Here is a 19,131-nt window from a genome sequence, read left to right as displayed (position 1 = left end):
GGGCACTGCTGGGGGCCATCCATCAGCGACGACCCCGGAGCTGCCCCGAGAAGGAGTGACAGGAGGTTGCAGCGGGGCAGAGGGGAGAAAAGGAAAACAGACAGGTTAAAAATCACCGAATTAGCGGGTCCGAGGGAGGGACGGCCGGTGAGATAGCGCGGAGCCATTTTTTATGGGAGAGACAGCAGGCATGAACTGAGGATCAGCCTCTTCCCTCCGACCCCGCCACTGGAAGTCACCCCTGCCTTCGCCACCCCATCGCTCATGGACCCACGTGCTGCTGCTGCCACCAAAGATCTGGTTTAGCAGTGGACAGGTACAGTTGGACTTGATGATCTCAAAGGTCTTTTCCAACCAAATGATTCTGTGATTCGAGGGCAGCTCCTTGGTGTGGGCTGTGGGTGCCACAGCCCTGAGGGAACTGTTGGTGGGTGCATGGGTGGGTGACACCCACGGTCTGCAAGGGGACACCCGTGCAACCTGTAAGGGGATCCCCCAGGACCCCCATCACCCCTGCAAAGGGGACCTCAACACACCCTATGCACCCTACAAGGGAGATCCCCATGATCCCTGCAAGGAGGACACCCAGGACCCCTGCAAGGGGAACCCTCCCAAGGGGACACGGGCCAGCAGCTGCCTCGTCGGGGCGAGCGGTGGCCGGTGACACGGTGCCACCTCGTGGCCCAGCGACTAGAGCCGCTGCCGGGGCCACCCGGTCCCTTCTCTCCCCTGGGGCTACCGGACCGTGGCCATTCCCACCCCAGAGCAGCTGCATCAGGATGCTGTGAGCACAACAGCCACAAGATAATTAATGAATTATTGTCTTTGCTGGAGTCCATAAAGAGACAGTTACTGGAGACAGAAGTTAAAATAAAATTAAATTAAATTAAAATTGCAGTGTGAAGGTCGGGGGAGACGTGCAACACTCGCCACAAGCTGGGTCTGGTGCCACTGGTGAGGAGTTTTGCCCAACAAAACCAATGGCTTCAGTTCACCAAGACATCACCCAGCAGACGCCAGCCTGGTCCTGCCAAGAGGCACGTCACTGCCACGCGGCCCCTCGGGCAGCACACTGCCCATTCCCTGATCCAGGTAACACAACCAAGGAAAAACAGCTTCACAACCCGAGCTTTGACCCCACTGGGCTGCTCCTTGGTGGGTTCCTCCAAGCAGAGCTCACCACAGCAGGTGGGAAACCCACCGGGATGCGGGTGGACACACCGTACGGCACAGGGAGACGTTCCCGACGGGGCTCAGCCACAGGAGATGTCCCAGTGCTGGGACCAGGCAGACCAGGCACTAAAGCCCTTTTGTTTTCACCCACCCAGTGACCCCGCGTGGAAGAACGGGCAGATTGTCTTTCAAACGGAGCCGATGTGGAGCTTGAATGTCCCTTGCCACCTTGGCTATAAATCACTGGCATGTGATAAGGTAATTACCTTCTCCTTGAAACTATTCATAGGAAAACCTATAAAGCGCCTGGCTTGTAAACACAACAATAAAGAGGCAGGACAATAAAACTTTGGCTGGGGTGGGGAAGGTGCTGCCTTTTGCCGGCCCCGAGCACCTCGTGCTTCACCGTTCCCCAGTCGAGGACAGAGGCTGTGTCTGCTCTCAATGAGCAGGCAGCACAGGGCACATGCAGCTCACACTGCTCCACCAGACACCAAAAATGAGAATAAAACCATCACTGACCTTGGTATCAGGCAGGAGAACCCATCCTAGCTCTGCTCCAGCACCCTCAAGACTACACCCAGGTGCAATCATCATCAGCAGAAATACCCCCAGGGCTGGGGCCAGGCACAGCTGATCCCCATCACTGACCCAGGTCACCAACCAGCTGCTTTTTAATTGTTGCCCACAGAAATTAGGCCTCAATCTCTGTCACCGCCCCCTCCACCCTCCCATAACTCATTTGTCCCAGCAAAGCCCATGTGCTGGCCGGGCTTGGCCCTGCTCAGTGTCCCTGACAGGAGGCAGGGGTGACAATATGTTTGTTTCATCTTCAGAAGATGTTGGATGGAGTTCCAGCAGCCAGAGTGAAAACCAGCTCCTGCCTGTCCACTCTTCCCTGTGCACACACCATAGGGTCAGCTAAGGGTGTCCAGAAACTGGGGCAGGATCTTCTACAGGAGAACGAAAGGTGGCATCAGTGTAAGACCCACCGCGTGTTCTCCTCTTTGCAGGCAGGAGGTTTCAGGGTGATGGTGGAGTCCCCATCACTGGAGGGATTGAAGAGTCGTTTAGACACAGTGCTGATAGTTGGGGACTTGTCAGTGGTGGGTTCATGGTTGGACTCGATGAGCTTAAAGGGCTTTTCCAACCCAGGCAATACCCTGAGGTATTTTAGGAGCCAGGGGAGACTTCACAGGAGTCTTTATTAAAACCAAAGAGGTTGTCTATGTGCTGGTGAGAATCCCAGCAGCTCCCATCTGCTTCTTGGGGCACATAAATCAGGTATCTCCATTCAGAAGAACACCCTGACATGGAGTGTGGGCTGCTGGAGCAGACACTCAGCACAAGTACAGCCTGTGTCTGCTGCCTGACCACGCGTCAGACACCGAGTCCCACCGCTGCCTCACTGTCAGTATTTTTCAGCTGGTACAGTATGTGAACAACTCCAGAGATCTCAGCAAACCTGGGCAAGAAATCCAGGCAGAGTTGTGTTTTCAGTGGCACCAGGGCAGATGTCTCCCAGAGGCAGAACACAGCTGTAAAAGGCAGCCTTGGTTCAGATGGTGGAAACCCAAAGATGGGCACAGGTACAATCGCAGCAGCCAAAGAGAAAAGGAGCAAGTGTCACCTTAAGTGCAAATTTGGAACTTGAAGCATAGCCAGGGCTGCTCCTGAGCCAGGATGGGGCTCACATCCCACGAGGGTGATGCTCAGCAGCTCTGCTGCTCTCAGCCTCTATCCTCAGCAGCTGCTCAGCTTTTCCAAGCACTCGTCCAGGCCTGACCGTACCCAGATGTTGGCAGAGCTGCTCCTGCTGTGGGCTGTGCCCGTGGGAAAAGTCACTCTCGGATTGGAACTGGCCCCATAGGACCAGCAAAGACAACTCCATTGCTCTGAAGGGGTTTCAGATACTCACACCACTTCAAGCTCACTGAAACCAGCAGCAAGGATGGAAAAACAAAGCAGACAGATTTTGTATCCCAAAGAGCTTTTATGACAGCCAAGGGCTTGCGCTGAGCTCTGTTCAAACATCCACCTCGAGGTTAGGACACAACCACTTAACTCTCAAAGTGCCTCACAGACCAGCTCATTCCTGGAGGTGGTGATTTGTCCCCAGCAACATCAGAGAGCTCAGTCCCCCACTGGCTCTCAGCGCAGTGAGCACGCAGCAAACAGTGAGTCACATCATCACCGAGGGAAGGGGAAGGGGAAAGAACTTCAGAAACAGAAACAAACCCACACGCGGTTCAGAACATCGCTGCACCTCCCCCAGAAAGGGGACAGATCAGCAGGGTAGCATTGCTTGAACAGTCAGAATTCCAGCCTCAGAGGATCTACTGTGAATGTTCTGGCTTATGCAGCAGAGTCCCAGGAACCTGGAAACAAGGAATTGCGAGTTTTTGGAAGACAGGCTGAGTGAAGGCAGCAGGGAGGCACAGGCCAGGTGTAGGGCACCAGGAACGCAGACAGGTAAAGGCAAAGCGTGTTTGCTCTGAGCTAATATTCAAATATTGGCATATTTAGGTTTATTGCAGGAACACAAGAGTGACAACATTTGCACTGCTCAGAAAAACAAAATTCTTCTAGACCCCTCCTTTACAAACATGATTCTGAATAGAGCAGCAATAGTAACAAAATGCTTTAGATAAGCTGAGAGAACAGGCCGGGTTTATAAAACATACAAAGAAGGAAAGGACATTTGTTTTCCAAATGGTAACACTGGGAACAGTTCCACGTACAAATAAAACCAACTGAGGACAACCAAAAGTTCACTAGACACAAAAATATAAAGTTCCACAGATGTTTTCATCAGGCATCATGAATGATTTTAATAAGTTTGAAATAAACTCTTTAAAACCAGCAACAGGAAACTTTTCTCCAGGATGCCTGGTGTCAGTGGAAGCCGTGTGTGTCCTCTCGGTGCCCAGAATTATTGGTCAAGGAAACGAGCGGTTCTTTCTAAGCCTCCGCTAAGTCAGCAGCATTGGCGTGGTTTGTCAAGACACCTTCCAGAAAACCAGACACTCTTACCCGAGCTTTACCCTCCAGCTGGTTCTCGATGCCACCGAGGTGTTCGATAGCTCCTTTCAACGCTCCCTCCCTCTCACCCAAGCCCGTGTGCATTCCTCCTTCGTTTTCTTCAGCTCCACATTTCAGATATTGCAACAGATAGGATTTGATTGCATCCCCGTTTCCCGTCACGGTTTCCTGAATGACCGGCAGGTCGGTGCTCTTTGCCAGGCTTAACAAATGAAGCAGAGCCTGGCAGATCTGTGTCCTGAGGCTGGCACTGTACTTGAATTCCAGAAAGTCCTCGGTGTCTTCGCTTTTCTGCAAGGCTACCACCAAGGCACTCCAGATTTGGCAGAACTGCTCAGGGGAGCCGTAGCATTCCCTCTTGCTGGGGATGGAGAGAGCCATGGCTGATTTGATTCGCACTTTAAAATTCTTGCAGGACTTCACTACTGAGGAAAGTGCACTATATGCTTGTGTGGTCCAAGGAGCCTCTCCTACAAAAACCCCCCAAAAACAAAAGCCCCTTTTCAATCTGTCAAAATACACAAAACTGGAAATGTATCTCCTAAATATTTAACGGGTTTATATTTAATCTATTCATTCTAGCTCAAATGAGAGTAAATCGGGGGTTATGAAATGAAAAATTAGTTAAAAAAAGTTCATCTTCTGAACTTTTGTAAGAGGAAAAGTGATATTTTGCATCTATTCACAGTTATAATCCCACCCTCACTCTTTTCTAACTGGACAGATCCAGCTGACTACAGCACAGAAGAACACCCTGACATGGAGTGTCACATACAGCACAGTGACACCTGTACCAGCATTCGCAGGATCTCAGCCTGTTTCACCAGCAAGAGCTCTGGGACAGCTACGACAGCACGATTCAGCTCACTTTGCTTTCTCCCCTTTTCCCCCAGCACATTTGTAACAGAGACCTTCTTATCAAAACCACAACCTGCTGTGCAAATCCAAAGCCAGCGGGACAAGTTACTCACCGAGTGGCAAGGCAGGGTTCTTAAACACATTCCCCAGCGCGTAACAAGCATTCCAGCGCACTTTCATAGTGGCCTCGCTCTCAACAGTGGAAATAAGGGCCTGGAGAGATTCCTCGATGGCTTCCCTAAACCTGGGGTTTGCTACGTGATACGGCTGGAGGAAATGAAGGACGTTCCCAAGGGCCCGGACTGCGTTACTCTTCACCTGGAACACACATACACCAAAGAAAAACCTCCAAACATTCTAGCTTTCAGCTTTATAGGCAAAGCTTTCGCTACAAAATCATGCTCAGAGCCAACAAAGAGCCTAGAATCAGGAATCTGGAATCAGATTGGCATCTTCTCAGATGGTAACTTCCTAAATGTCACCAGAAAGATTATTCTCTGCAAATAGTCACTCTGGAAAAAAAAAACCCACCAAACCCCACAACCAAAAACTACCCCTGCACTGTGGAAAAGCACAATCAAATGCCCTGCAGGTCAAACAACATGGGAAACCTCCAAACACCAGCCCTCACGAGAGGATGCTGAGCTGCAGCTCCCCGTCTGTTGGGGTAAAACACACCTAAGTAAATGGTGCCTGGTTTCCTTTTTTTTTTTTTCCTTTTTCTTTTAAATAAAAATGCCAGAGTTAACTACACTCTAACTCCACCTTCCTTCCCCTCAGTCATACCTTGTCTCTGTCCTTGGATGCTTCAGTCGCAGACCGTAACATTTTCAACAGCAGGACATCGGAAAATTCCTCTTGAAAACTTTGTCCCATGGTTTCCCTGGCAGAAGAATCCCACTGTGAAAGGCCAGCACAGAGAATCCATCCCCACAGATGTGATACAATCCTCCTGATACACAGGCATACCAACAACCTTCACTCTTCAGAGGGCTAATATGTAAGGCAGACCTTACTACATGTGACCACTATGTTTATTAATTTAAAACCCAACTATCAATGCAAGAAAGCCGGTTAGCAATGCATTAAGTCTGTAATAAAAAACAGAGGGCAATTGCTCAGAGGCAATTCCTTAGCAGGAATATATGATAACTATTTCTCCTGTTAAAAATATAACAGTAGGTTAGACTTCCTCCAGTCTTTGATTTGAGGAAGTGTTAAATATTTATTAATCTTACTTCTGTGTTATGTTGAAAGTAAAGTAACCAGGGAACATCCAATTGCACAAAGCAATGTACAAAGAATGAAGAGTAAACTTGGAGTATACTTCAGGACTAATGATTAGAAAGACCTAAACCCAAGCAGTCGAGTAGAACTCAACCCCAGATGGGACACCAGTGTCACACACTGGTAGACACACAGGCTGAAGAATGGTTAAAAAGAAGCATCCAAGCCAAATTTGGGCTTTTTTTGATACAGAGTAGACAGGTACCCCCTGTCTGACACATGGGAACACGGCCAGGGGGGAGTTCCGCAGGCCAAGGTGCGCTTACGTACATGTTGATGATCAGAGTGTCTGTAAGATTGCCCAGGGACCAAGCTGCTTTGGCACGGACGTTGGGAGACTTGTCACAGAGGGAATTCAGGATAGCGTTTGCTGTGTCTGCCACAAACATCACATCCTGTAAAAGTAAAAAAACTGATGCAAAGTTAGAAAGTTTTAAGAACACAGGTGACCTCTTCAGTTAACATCTGCATTCTGGCCAGTCATTCCAAAAGAACTCATGTCCCACATCTTATGGTTCATTAAAACTCTTATAAAATGGCTCAAAATAAGAAAAATGGGCCAGTCCTGACCTGCCGAAGGCAAGAGAAGAGGATGTAGACTCCAAGCGCACGCACGGCAGCAGCTTTTACCAGTGGATTTTCACTGTGGTTCAGGCCAAGAAGCAGAGTGACACACAAGATCTGCTGGTCATTCTGCAATGATAAGTGGTCATGGCAACAGAGAGAAGCCAAAAAGGCCTCTGTCCCACAAACACAACTGACAAACACTCTGAAAGACCCAAATATGTGGAAACTACAGAAACCAGCATCCAGAGCATACTCTTTTTTCTTTCAAGTAAAATGACTGGCATTTCATGATGCCACACAGGAAATGGGAATGCTTCCAGCAAACAGGATCTTGTTGCTGTTAGGTAAGGCCACAAAGGAAACCAAAGTATTAACTCTCATCCCAACGCAGAAGGCATGGCCCATCAGAGGTAAAACAGGCTGGATCGGTCGCTTTTTCCTGTCTTACTTCGCTCTTTCCCCTTCATTAACAAGGACAGCCAGGCAGACGAAGTTCATCCTGGACAGATTGTCAGTTCACCAACCCATGACAAAGATCTTTGTTTCATCAGAGCAAAGGGTCAGAGTGGGCACTGACTTGACCCCACATGGCCACAGGGACGAGAGTGTATGGGATCAAAGTACAGGGTGATGAAGTACACGCTGTACTTGGAGAAACCGGACGGAGAATTCCAGAGATACTGCTGTACTAGCAATTCTTGGGCAAATGAGATCTGGCAGAGTGCTCCTCATCAAGAAGGGCACAGTGACATAAAAGGAGCTGCACAATGCAGTGGTGATACACTGCCAAGGCTTTCATGTTTAAAAGCATATTTCATGTTGCAAAAGGAGAGCAAGGCCAATACACTTGTTTGTTTCTGCCAGGACAGTCACTGTGGTTTTAGTGTTTTAAAAGCCAGCCAAAAAGAAAAAAAAACACACATGCAAATTGATGAACAACGTCAGTCCGTGGCTGTTAGCTCAGCTGTCTCTTCCAGCACTTAACCAGCAAAATAACAGCCCTTCACCCCTCCCTCATGCCATGAAGTTCTTGCCCTCCATCTCCCGTGCATCATCGCCAAGGCTCAGTATTCGTGGCATGGCCAAACAGCTCCTGTGACCCACAGGTTAATTGTTCTGACAGACTAATTACTCCCAACATTGCCTTCTCAGTCTTCAACAGTCACAACTTGTTCAGAATGTTAAAAAAAAAAAATAACAATTCTGGAAGATTCCTCTACCCTCTCCATATAAATTTTAAAAGGCTTTACTGCAATCTGGTAGACAGGAATAAAACCTCAGTAAGTAAAAAAGGAGCGGTCTCTTACCTGCAGACTGCTGAAAGCTTCTGGCAAGATAGAGGACAGGGCATCACAGGCACTTGTCTGAAGAGTTGCATGTGGAGAGTTCTGAAGAATGCCAGGTAAAGGGCCATTTAACATCATAGCCCAGAAAGTTACAACCTACAGAAGAAGAAGCCAGGTTTACCTACTTAAACTCAGCAATTATGCCTAAATTCTATAACAGATTATCTTTTTCTATGATTATCATTATGACCTACTTACAGCAGGGAGCATAATCCACACATGAAAGTGATTACAACTGTTTGGAAGCCTAAAATACTTGGCATTCAGAAACATTTTAAAGACATTTTTAGTACTGCTATCAACTACTTATTCACTGAGATCTGTTTGTTTCCTTCTCAAGATTAGATTGCTTTAGGTACAGTTACGACCCCATTCTTGAATCCACACAACTGGGTGTTTTCATTTGCCTGATAATTTAAATTCCTATCAAGTAATAGGAACCCAGTGCTACAGGACACATTTCCTATCTTGTAGGGTCACTGGTAAGCAGCTCAAAACTTAGCATATGCCAAAGACATTTCTAAATTTGCCTTCTGTTCACAGAAGCAAGACTTCAACAGATCTACCTTACTACTAGAATGCCAGTTCCTCATCTTCTGCAAACTTACCCAAACAGTGTCAAACAGTGACTTCTGAAATCACATCTCTCGTGGTTCTGGCCACTCCCTCTGCACTTGTGAGCAGCCAGAACATGTAGACTGGCTCTTGTAATAATGCAAATTCACTAAAACTGTAAAAGTGTACGTCTAGATTTTATGCAGCAGTAATGACACATGCAAAATCTGCTCTGTTCTTCCAGCTTTCTGACTTAGAGCAAGCAGGAAGAGGATGAGAAAAGGCAGAGAGGCAGTGTTAACATCATGTAAAAGAAAAAAACCCACCACCACACCTGCCTACAGATAAAAACAGATACCAAAATAATGCAGGAAGTCTACAAAACTTGTACATCTCAGCCCCTGTAAAGCTGCAGGGAACTGAGTCCCTTTCTGCTTTCCTGTGATTGATTTATCTATAGCCATGCCCGTAACTTTGTGGAGAGTTCAAGAAAGGAAGCTCAGTGAGGTGGAATCTCAGAGGGAGCCCACACACTTACCACGCTGACCGGGACTCTCTGATCAGGGGCAATGGCTGACTCGGGTTTGTACTGCTGCAGTACCCCTGTGCCCAGCTCCTCCAGGAGCTGCAAGGAAACAAAAAGCAACTTGGACTTCATCAGGGATGACTCAAGTACCAGGGAACTACAGCAACCTTTACCTAGGACTATACTTACCTAGGGAACAAAAATAAAAGATTCAGTATTGTTTTGGACTCTATTATGTCCCTGCTAGTGAAGAAATTAGAGAAAAAGCCTTTCTTCCATAAAGTCTCCAGCTAGAACAGCATCACAAATTGCCAAGCAAAGAGGAAATCTCTCTGAACTTTCCTTTGGGTGACAGACTACATTTCCTGCACCAGCTGATGCTACGTCAGGGGACAGCCAGTGTTATAGACCTTGCATTTCCCAAGCTCCCCGGTGACTCACCAGAGCAACAAAATTCTGCTAAGAATTCAAGATTGGAAGCAGAAGGTGCATTTCTTAGTGTCAGGGTACTGCCCTTCCCAAAGAGCCACAGCAGGCACCAGCTCTTTACAGAGTGCTACATCACACACACACAGATACTCTGAATATGCATCACTACTCATCTGTATGTGCAAAGCACACTAATAGATAAAACTGACTTAAATAAAACAATATTGATGTTTCCTCATGCTCTTACTTTGGCTCCATGGAGCTGAACAGATGGATCCATTTCTTCCATGCATCTGCAAGCCACTTCTCCAAGTTCCAGGAAATAGCTCTGAGCCATACAGAAATAACCTTTTACAAGGAGAGCCAACACCTAAACACAAACAAAAGAAATTCCATTCAGTGGTTTTGCCTTCTATTAAACCAAAATACCCCAAATACACACAGAGATGTTAATGGGCTAATCAACACTGGGACCATACACTAAACTGCCATGTAACAGATATACCTTGTGGCACAACTTCTAGAACAGTAGAGCTAATTAAAACCCTCCCTGTTCATTATCTTGTTCAAAAAAGGGCCACAAAAGCACTATCGGGTAACAACACAATGAATTATTTACTGTGAGGTTTCCTGTAGCTAAAAAAAATAAGCAAGGATGTCTGTAAGAGCAACACATTCTGTATCTCCTGTAACACCAGTCGCTTTCTGGAAAGCTAGATTTAACAAATATTCATTGTTACAGAAAAAGAAGGGACTCCTTGGGATGCATGTTACACAGTCTTAACTATTTTCTGTGGTTACATGAAGAAAAACAAGGCCAAGTCTCAACATTCACAGCTCCTCCTTTAGTCACACCTGCATCGCTCCACGGTTCCTTGCAGACTGTTCTTGACTGCAAGGTTCTTCCCCACTGTTTAAACTGTTAAAGTTTTCTAGCAAAACTTTAATTTAGATTCTGTTCGGAGGAGTTTGCACAGGGAACCCTCACAGCCTTCACCAGATGCCAGCACACACAACCAAATATTTCAAAACAACAAAGGTTAACAAAAATAACAGGTAGATGAACTTAGTGCAGTGGGTTTACCACGGGACAGTTATGCCATGGCCACAGGCATGGAATCAAAATGTTAGTGCTCTTTCAGTCACACACTGCTCACTGACAGAGCTAGGAGCAAATGCAACCCACGACTGAAGCCTGGCTGACAGCAAGTGATCTGATATTGTACCGAGCTGTTAATTTTACGAGCTGGCTGTTCATTCCCACCTGTAAGGATTCCAGTCGAAGGGGACATGGCTCATAAACACTGGAAAACGATGGGAAGTTAGCATCACTGTCAGAACAGGAATCCTCTCTGGGCAGGACGATGATGGAAACGCAGAGACGGAGAAGCCAGCATGGTTCTGAAGATGTACATCCTGCTGGGTTATCTGGAGCCTCCCCTTCCGAGGGCAGTGCTTTCCTCCACTGCTCAGAACTGAAACGGTGTGGGGTTGCACTACCACTATTATTTAGCCCTGAAGAACTGGGCTGTTGCAAAAGTAACTGCACCTCTGGTAAAGGTGCTTGGACAGATACTATAGCTCCTAACAACGTGAGACTAGAAACTCGAACATTAACATCTGCAAGAAAGAACAGGGCGGGGGAAGACAAGGCCAATCTGTTAGCACCTCACTGACACAGCAGCATCCTTCTTCAGCAGCTTCCAGACAAGATAGATTAGAACACAGAACTCAACAGCAATAAATATGTTTATGTATTAATGAAGCACAAGGCGTGGCAAAAATCCACAACTATTTTGTAACAGCCAATGCTGAATTAAGGTAAAACATACACAAAGAAGCTCCAGCCAAAGAGAATGCAAACCTTTATGACAAATGTATGGCTTTATCTGGTTCCAAACTCTTGTCAGCAACCCAGGTTTTAAACGGCTGTATGGTGCATTTGAAACCAAATTTGCAAGGCACTGAAACACACAAAAGAACATACATGGAGTGGTGGTTACGATGTCAGCCTGGCCTCCAACAGGTTTGTTTTTACATTTGCAATTGAGGTCATTTAGACAGCTAAATATCTGAGAGCACCTGAAAACAAATGCCCCAATTATCTCCTGTTTGAAAACTGGTTACAAACTTGGCTCCTAAGAACAAGTATTTAACTACTTTGACCTGGCATAAAGACCAAGAAATTTCAATAGCCCATGCAAAGCTTTTTTTGACAATTTGGATTCCATTTTTATAGCCAATGTGAGTCTTCAGAATCATTTCATACGTTCATTCAGCTCTAAAAAGACTATGTGAAAGAAATGCAGGAACAAAAGAACTGTGCTGAAAAGAAACCTTAGAGCTCTGTAGGAATGTCAGTGAAGCTTTATGAGATGACAACAGTCTACTTCCCACCACTACCTTAGTCCTCAACAATAATTTCTGTACAATCTTTCTTCAAGACTTGATCTAGAGACCAGTAATGCCTCTTGGGAAGCATTTGAAACATTTACAGCACAGTTACCTTGATTATTTGTGTCAGTGTTTGAGAAGAGGATTCTGCCACCAGGGCTAGCAGCAGGCAGCGGTGCAGCTCCCGGACACTAGAAGCAATAGTCACAGAGAAGGGAGTAAAAGCTCTCTTGTGATCATTAGCATCTTCAGCAACAGAGAGAAACTGCTTTGAGCCTTCCAGGATGGCTGAGAGAACTTGAAGAGCACAGGCACGGGTCTGAAATGATAAAACATTTCTGTTAACCACTTTGAACACCTCCTTCGAGCTGATAAGAGAATTTTTAAATGTATGAAAGTCTCTTTCTCCAGCAAGAGAAAATTCAACTCCAACTATCTTTTCTCATAACTTTAAGCAGTACCCAACCAATCCTTTTTTTCCTTAACCAACGCATCCTCTTTTATTTCTTGCGGTACAGTGACCAAGCAACACAGATACAGTAGCCAAAGTACTTACTGAAGGCCAGAGAAGACAATTAAGATAAATACGGGCAAAATACAATGTTTTTTCCTACTCAGAACTGCCTCACCTTTGGAGAAGGGTCCTTTAAAGCAATAGTCATCAAGGTCACTGACTGGGGGCTGCCAATACCAGGTGCATCAGGAACAAACGCTGACCAGTAGCCATAAAGAACTCTTTTTTCCATTGATTTTACAGCAGAGAGGAAACAGGCTAGAGCCCCTTGGCGAACATTGGCTTGGTAAGATCTTAAAAACAAACAGAAAGATTAATGAAATAGCAGCAGTGAGAAGTAATGGACTCAGCCACTAATATAAGTGAAAGAGGTTAACTGTGAGAAGACATTTTTTAGACCAAGAACAGGAAGAAAAAGAATCAATGTACTTTCAAACCAGTACATATTACTGCCTTCCAATTTTCTTGAATCACCACATAAAGCAAAAGGAAAAGTGATTTCCTCAACAGTTTTGATTAAGAACAAAGCGCTGGGATCCTGTGGAAGTGTAAGAGTCTGCACACATGTAAAACTGGTGCCAGATCTACAGGAAGAAATCTTGAATTGTTCTGAACACCAGTACACTGCTACCACACTTTGTTTCCAGGAACAACAATCACCTCACTTTGCTCTGTATTCCACCTTCAGCATCAGAGTATTCTGACTCACTGCTGCTGATTCTTTTCCAGCCAGTAGAAGGCGAAGACAAGTGATCCTTTCCAGCAGGCACGTGTGCAACATCTGACACACGAGTGTGAGGATCCGAACAAGGACTGTTCTGCACGTCCCCCAAGTGTAATTTCAGCATGTTGGCTCCAAGGACTGATTCATTTCCTGCATCACCTGAATCTTCTCTTCCTTCTTCCTCAAGCTCTCCCTTCTTTTGTTTCCCTTTGGCCTTTTTTCTTCGGTTCTGCTTTAAGACAAAGAATAGATTTTTTAAAAGATATATATTTTGAAATAATATCTAGAAAGATATGCAAATATTTTATAGTTTGTAAATCTTTTACTAAGGGAAGAAGGTCTCATCTGGAAACTAATTGCTAAACCAGAATAAAAGCAGAGTTTAATATAATAAATCATGCCTTCTGTATAGTAATCAACAAATTATACAAGTTTCTAAATGAGTTTTTACATGAGATATAGATTAACTAAGAGTTATCACTGCTATTTAGCATCTTCTGAAACAACAATGCTGTACATAAGTGCAATTGTATGTATGTGCAATACTGTGCATACAGAAAGAGTCACTTTATTATCTGAGAGACTGCAAACCCTGATAATTAGTAGCAACAGTAACATCACTATAGTAATACCTTAGTGTAAGTAGGTAGTTTATATCTGAACAGCCTCAAAAATTAAGCTTTGGCCTCTTCATCAGTAAAGCAAAAGATTTCCAACAGGACTTTTCATTAAAAATCATATTTCACACAAAAGGGATTAAAGAAGAAGAACAGGAAATACTTCTGTAGTTTTTTTAGATTTACAGTAGCTATTTAACATCTAAAAAGAAACAAGTCAACATGACTATACAACTTGATTTTCTCTAATGTTTTTCAGATAATCAGTAATGCAAAATGTTTACAGGGTTAAAAAATAACCTGTAGAAGGATTAAGCAGAACAGACGAGGAGGGGGGAGGAAATGTCTCTAGATGAACTTGACTTCCCTAGGAAAGAGTCAAACAATTGTGCGAGCCTTAGGAGAGAAAATGTAACTTATAAAATAAAAAGCTTTGGCTAGTCTGCACGCGCCAATCCCACGTCTGCAGGCCAAGAATTCTTGGCTATAGATGAGTGACGGATGCAGCTTAACTCAGGAAAACCAATCTCTGCAGAGCCGTTTGTTCTGGGCTGCGAGTTTACAAAGCAATTGTACTGGGTGCAGAGATTTATAATCAACACTTTTAAAGCAAAGCCTGTGAAACGTGTCACACGCTCAGAACACAACGGGCCTGGTGGTCACTAATACCACGTCAGGTAACAGACAGCTGCCAAAAACACGCGCACGATGAGCGCGCAGAACCCGCGTAACTTCAGCTTACCCCTGGCTGCTTAAAGGCGGCCGGTTCTGCCTGTTCCTGTTTGAGGGGCGACCTTTTATCGTACTGAGGTAGCGGGGCCGGGTACAAGGCTGTCGGCATTTCTATGCTCAGTCCTGGCAGTCCATGAAACATACATTTCTACAACGGTAACAACAACGTCAGCACACTCGCCCTTTTTCATTCACACAGATTTATCACAGATTTATCACAGAATGTCAGGGATTGGAAGGGACCTCAAAAGATCATCCAGTCCAATCCCCCTGCCACAGCAGGAACCTAAATGAGATCACACAGGAAGGCGCCCAGGCGGGTCTTGAATGTCTCCAGAGAAGGAGACTCCACACCCTCCCTGGGCAGCCTGTATTTATTGTGTATTTACTTGTGTTCATCCATTTTCCCTTGGGCTTGTGATCCTTCCCCCAGGTCTTGCCTCTCCCCGTGCTTTGCAAGATCTGAAATTCAGCTGTCTCTAGAAGGATTTTAAGTAGGTCTAAAAAAACCCGAGCCTCCCAACTTTCCCTCACGTTCTTTTATGGGAAGTGCAGTTAAGATGCTGTGAGAGAAACTCAGTGTCTTTTTCTTTATATCTCACACTACATTTCCCCCCACGCTCAGGCTTCTCTGCTCCCTCTTTCTCACCTTCTCCTACTGTTCCCCACTTAACCAGCACCTGGAACATGTACCTTCCAACATCTGCCTCCTTCTCAAGGTGTATTTAAATATTTACCTTTAATACTGCAAGAAGAGATCCAATTTGGTCAGTTTGCATTAGTTTCATCTTCCCACCATTCAGAAGCGACTGGAGACCTTTCAATGCATTTTGCAATAACTGAAAACCAAACCACAGAATGACTTGCTTTTCCTTCCCAAAACACTGAAGGTTCACATCTTTCAAGTGACCTTCTAAGCAATTATGGTTTTGCTCAACGTAATTACTGGGACACTTACTTACACTTATTAAAAAAAAAAATAGACAATTTAAGCAAAATCTCAGTTGACAATATTCCAGATTTCATATATTCCAAATTCCAATATTCCAGCAGCACAATCTCCTAATTAGACTATTCTAGACAATCAGACTCACACTTACCATGCAAAAAGTGATGTCATCTACATCAGCAGTTTTTGAGGACTGCAGAACACTCAGAAAAGTTTGAAAACAGACACTTCTGTAGGACTCATCCAAGTATGGCTGTCCAGGCACACTAAAATTAAAGCATGAGGAGACAAATGGGTGGTTTACAGTCTGTCCCACAGCTTTATAAAGTTACACAAACTCTGGCATTGAAAAGGACCTGGAATGACTTTTGACCTGGAATTTCCCTAGCTTCTGTGAAGTCTGGGCAACATTAACGTGCTGAAACATTTTAATACCTACTTGACTTACTGCACGAGAGAGAGAGCAACTGCATCACTTCATCTTTGCTACCTGGAGTACCATTTAGCTGGCCATCATTGCAGTGAATTTAGAGTCATCAAACAATTTAATTTGAATGGATACCTAAGCACCTTGTAGCTGATCCTTTTTTTATGCAAAATTAACCCAAAGAATCACTGCAGGGACCAGACAGCACCAAGCTTCTTATTTCATTCCCTAAACTAATTCCCTGTAACATTATTTCTGGAAGACCAAGAGTTTACAGTTTTATCCACAGATGATACAATATCTTGGAGTTTTAGATTTCAAATTCATGCACGTACACCTTACTGGTCCCAAATCTGCTGTTCCTAGAACAAACAGAGCAGACCAGCTGTCCGTGCTGTCAGATGTACATCTTCTAAAGTATCCACTCCACCACCTGAAAAGGCTGGCACGCACCTGAGACACAGGTTTGCCATGCTGCGTACTGCTGCCCTCCTGAGTTCCACATCTGGCTGAGCAGGATCGCTGAACTGCACCAGGAGCCCAGTCTTGCCCAGTAAATCCGGGAGATACTAAAACAAACCACCAAAAGTAATTAGAGGTCAGTGCTCTTCCCTCAGCCTCCTGGTTCTTCTGTTTGATAGCAAAACATATTTATGCTAGAAAAGATTTGTCAGCTGCCATTTCAGATTCCATAGGTAGATTATGTTTATAAAAAATGACATGAAACTATGTATTTCCAAAGTTATCTTACTTTGCATTTAAAAAGTATCAAGCACGAGCACAGTTCAGACTGAGTCCCTATTTATGCTTCCTTCCCAGACATAGAGCTAAGTTAGTAACAACTGCTGTACCAAACGGCTGCAGTTATATAGGCTACAAACCCACGCAAGCTGGCAGCTCCAAAGCTGCTGGCATCACCAGCCAACAGCAGAAACTGCTCTGCAAGCTGCCAAGAGCTGGTGACAGCAGGGGAATTCAACACACTATCAGTCACACCACAGCAACAAGGAGCTTCGTACAAACCTCAGGACCGGTACCTGATAGTCTCCGCTTTGAACCGGCTTCGAGCCGACCGCACGCTAAAGACCTGATCTGGTTACAGTATAAATTTCAGGATCCTCCATGGAGCCTGCTGAGTCATGTGCCATTTGAAGCTCCCCACGTTCTCCCTGCCCGATACACAGGCACAGCAGGGTGGTTAGTCTGCAGACTAAGCCTGGTGCCCTTCTTTAATAGCGTGGCTGTGGTGCAAGCCAGGTAATAGGTGGTGCCTGCAGCTGCAGCCTGCAGGTATAGAGGTATTTGGCATGGGAAGAACCTTTTATCTATTGATTATCAATATACACATCCATCACACCTGAAATTCAATGTTCCCACAAATATCAGTCACTATTTAAATGAGATTATTCTTAACATAAAAGGTGTGGCAATTTGAGAACATGATACTTTTTTATTCTTTCTTTTAGGGAAAAAAAGAAAGTAAAAACAGTAAAAGGGTGCAAACATTTTTGTGGTTACTTTCTCTTAGCTTATAAACTCACCTTCTGGCATTTAGGTCCATTATTGTAAACGAGAGCTGCTAAGGCTTGCAGAATTTCAACATGAGTCCAAGAGCTGCACTGCTTAAGAGCAGAGATGCAGTAGGAGAGAAGAAAATTCAAGTTCTGTTCATCAACCATCACCTGTCGGAACAGAAAAGGACTGTGGTCAAGAAAACATTGTCATGTACTGCTGGAGTCAATACACTCAGATATATTGGTTTCAGACTTGGGTGACCTGGTTGTGAAAATTACACACCATCACACAGAATTAGATGACAATTAAGAAATGGATAAATCAACACAAGTGTCCTATAACCAAGAGTATTTCCCATGGTGTATCACTTCTGAATGAGGAACCATGCTAGAACTACAGAGCAGAACCTCAGCTGAGAATAAATAAGCAATACAGTGAAAATCCAGGAAAAATCTGCATGGAGATCAGCTCCTTAGCTCCATAAAAAGAGACAGAAGATCTCCCTGGCATAGTGGGGGACCAGGGAGCCAGAACACAGGAAAAGGAGGGACAAGGTCAAACTTTCTGTACCTGAAATCTGTTAAGTAAGTGATGAATAAGCTGACAAAGTTTGCTGACAAGATGTTCCTGATCAAGGTGAACCAGTTGACAGGCTTGGACAAGCAGAGCACAAACATCCTGGAAAAGAAAGCCTCAGTTTATTATTTAGAGACTACAAAGCTAGGGTGGAAACCACATAATCAGTGAAGACTTTGATCATGCAACCAGATCTGTGTGATCACTAACATCAATACACACGGATAATGTAATGGAATTAATGAAATTCCAGCTGGTGAGCTTCCCCTCGTTTACCCCCCGACCTTCATCCCGACGCAGGGATGCGCTGACACAGATTCAAATGGTGCTGCTTGAACACCAACTCCTAAACATTGGGGCAAAATCAGAGTTAATAATAACAGCAGAAGAAAAATACAAAGTTGGATCAAGGAATAAAAGAGGAGAAAAGGAGCATTGTCCAAAAAAGTCAATTTTTAAGTGCAAAGTAAGGCTGCTGTGGAAATAAAATGAAGAAAAATGGATGGGTCAGTATTGTTGACAGTGTGATAATGGAGTACAGCGTGTTCCCAAGGAAGCAGCATCGACACCACATAACCACAGCACTCAGCTTTGAGGGGCTCAGTTTAGGATTTGAACATTTTTAATGGTTTGAAGAGCAGACGATGGAAAAGCCCTCGTGCCTGCAGAACCCCCAGCTCACGCGTGTCCCCTCCGGCCCTCCCACCGCCGGGCCACGCGTGGGCACCCGGCCGGGCCTGGGCAGAGGGCAGCCCGCTCCCAGGGCACCCGAGGCGGTGGGGACGGGCACGGGGGCTGGGTGAAGGCAGGAGGGAGCGTGGCCGTGGGGAGCGGAGCGGCAGACACGCAGCACGGCCCGCGGGGAGCGGCGGGGCGGGACGCGGGGCTGCTGCCCGCTGG

General features: G+C 45.3%; 1 protein-coding gene across 1 annotated transcript; it reads right to left on the bottom strand.

The window, feature by feature from the left end:
• Positions 1-4,134: 4,134 nt before the first annotated feature.
• Positions 4,135-18,330, bottom strand: HEATR6 (HEAT repeat containing 6). The gene is made up of 19 exons (XM_010165689.1): positions 18,226-18,330; positions 17,682-17,822; positions 16,594-16,709; positions 15,865-15,979; positions 15,502-15,603; positions 14,775-14,912; positions 13,352-13,644; positions 12,807-12,984; positions 12,290-12,496; positions 11,648-11,747; positions 11,048-11,403; positions 10,031-10,153; positions 9,367-9,453; positions 8,235-8,369; positions 6,931-7,053; positions 6,631-6,755; positions 5,860-5,956; positions 5,187-5,391; positions 4,135-4,685 (listed from the first exon to the last, which is right to left on the bottom strand). Exons 2-19 carry the CDS (start codon positions 17,817-17,819, stop codon positions 4,135-4,137), a joined length of 3,189 nt encoding a protein of 1,062 aa, XP_010163991.1. The 5' UTR covers positions 17,820-17,822; positions 18,226-18,330.
• Positions 18,331-19,131: the final 801 nt, after the last annotated feature.

Source organism: Antrostomus carolinensis, unplaced genomic scaffold, assembly GCF_000700745.2.
Source record: "Antrostomus carolinensis isolate BGI_N321 unplaced genomic scaffold, ASM70074v2 Scaffold49493, whole genome shotgun sequence".
NCBI lineage: Eukaryota > Metazoa > Chordata > Aves > Caprimulgiformes > Caprimulgidae > Antrostomus > Antrostomus carolinensis.
The sequence above is the reverse complement of the archived record's forward strand: the minus strand, read 5'-3'. Positions and strand labels throughout refer to the sequence as shown.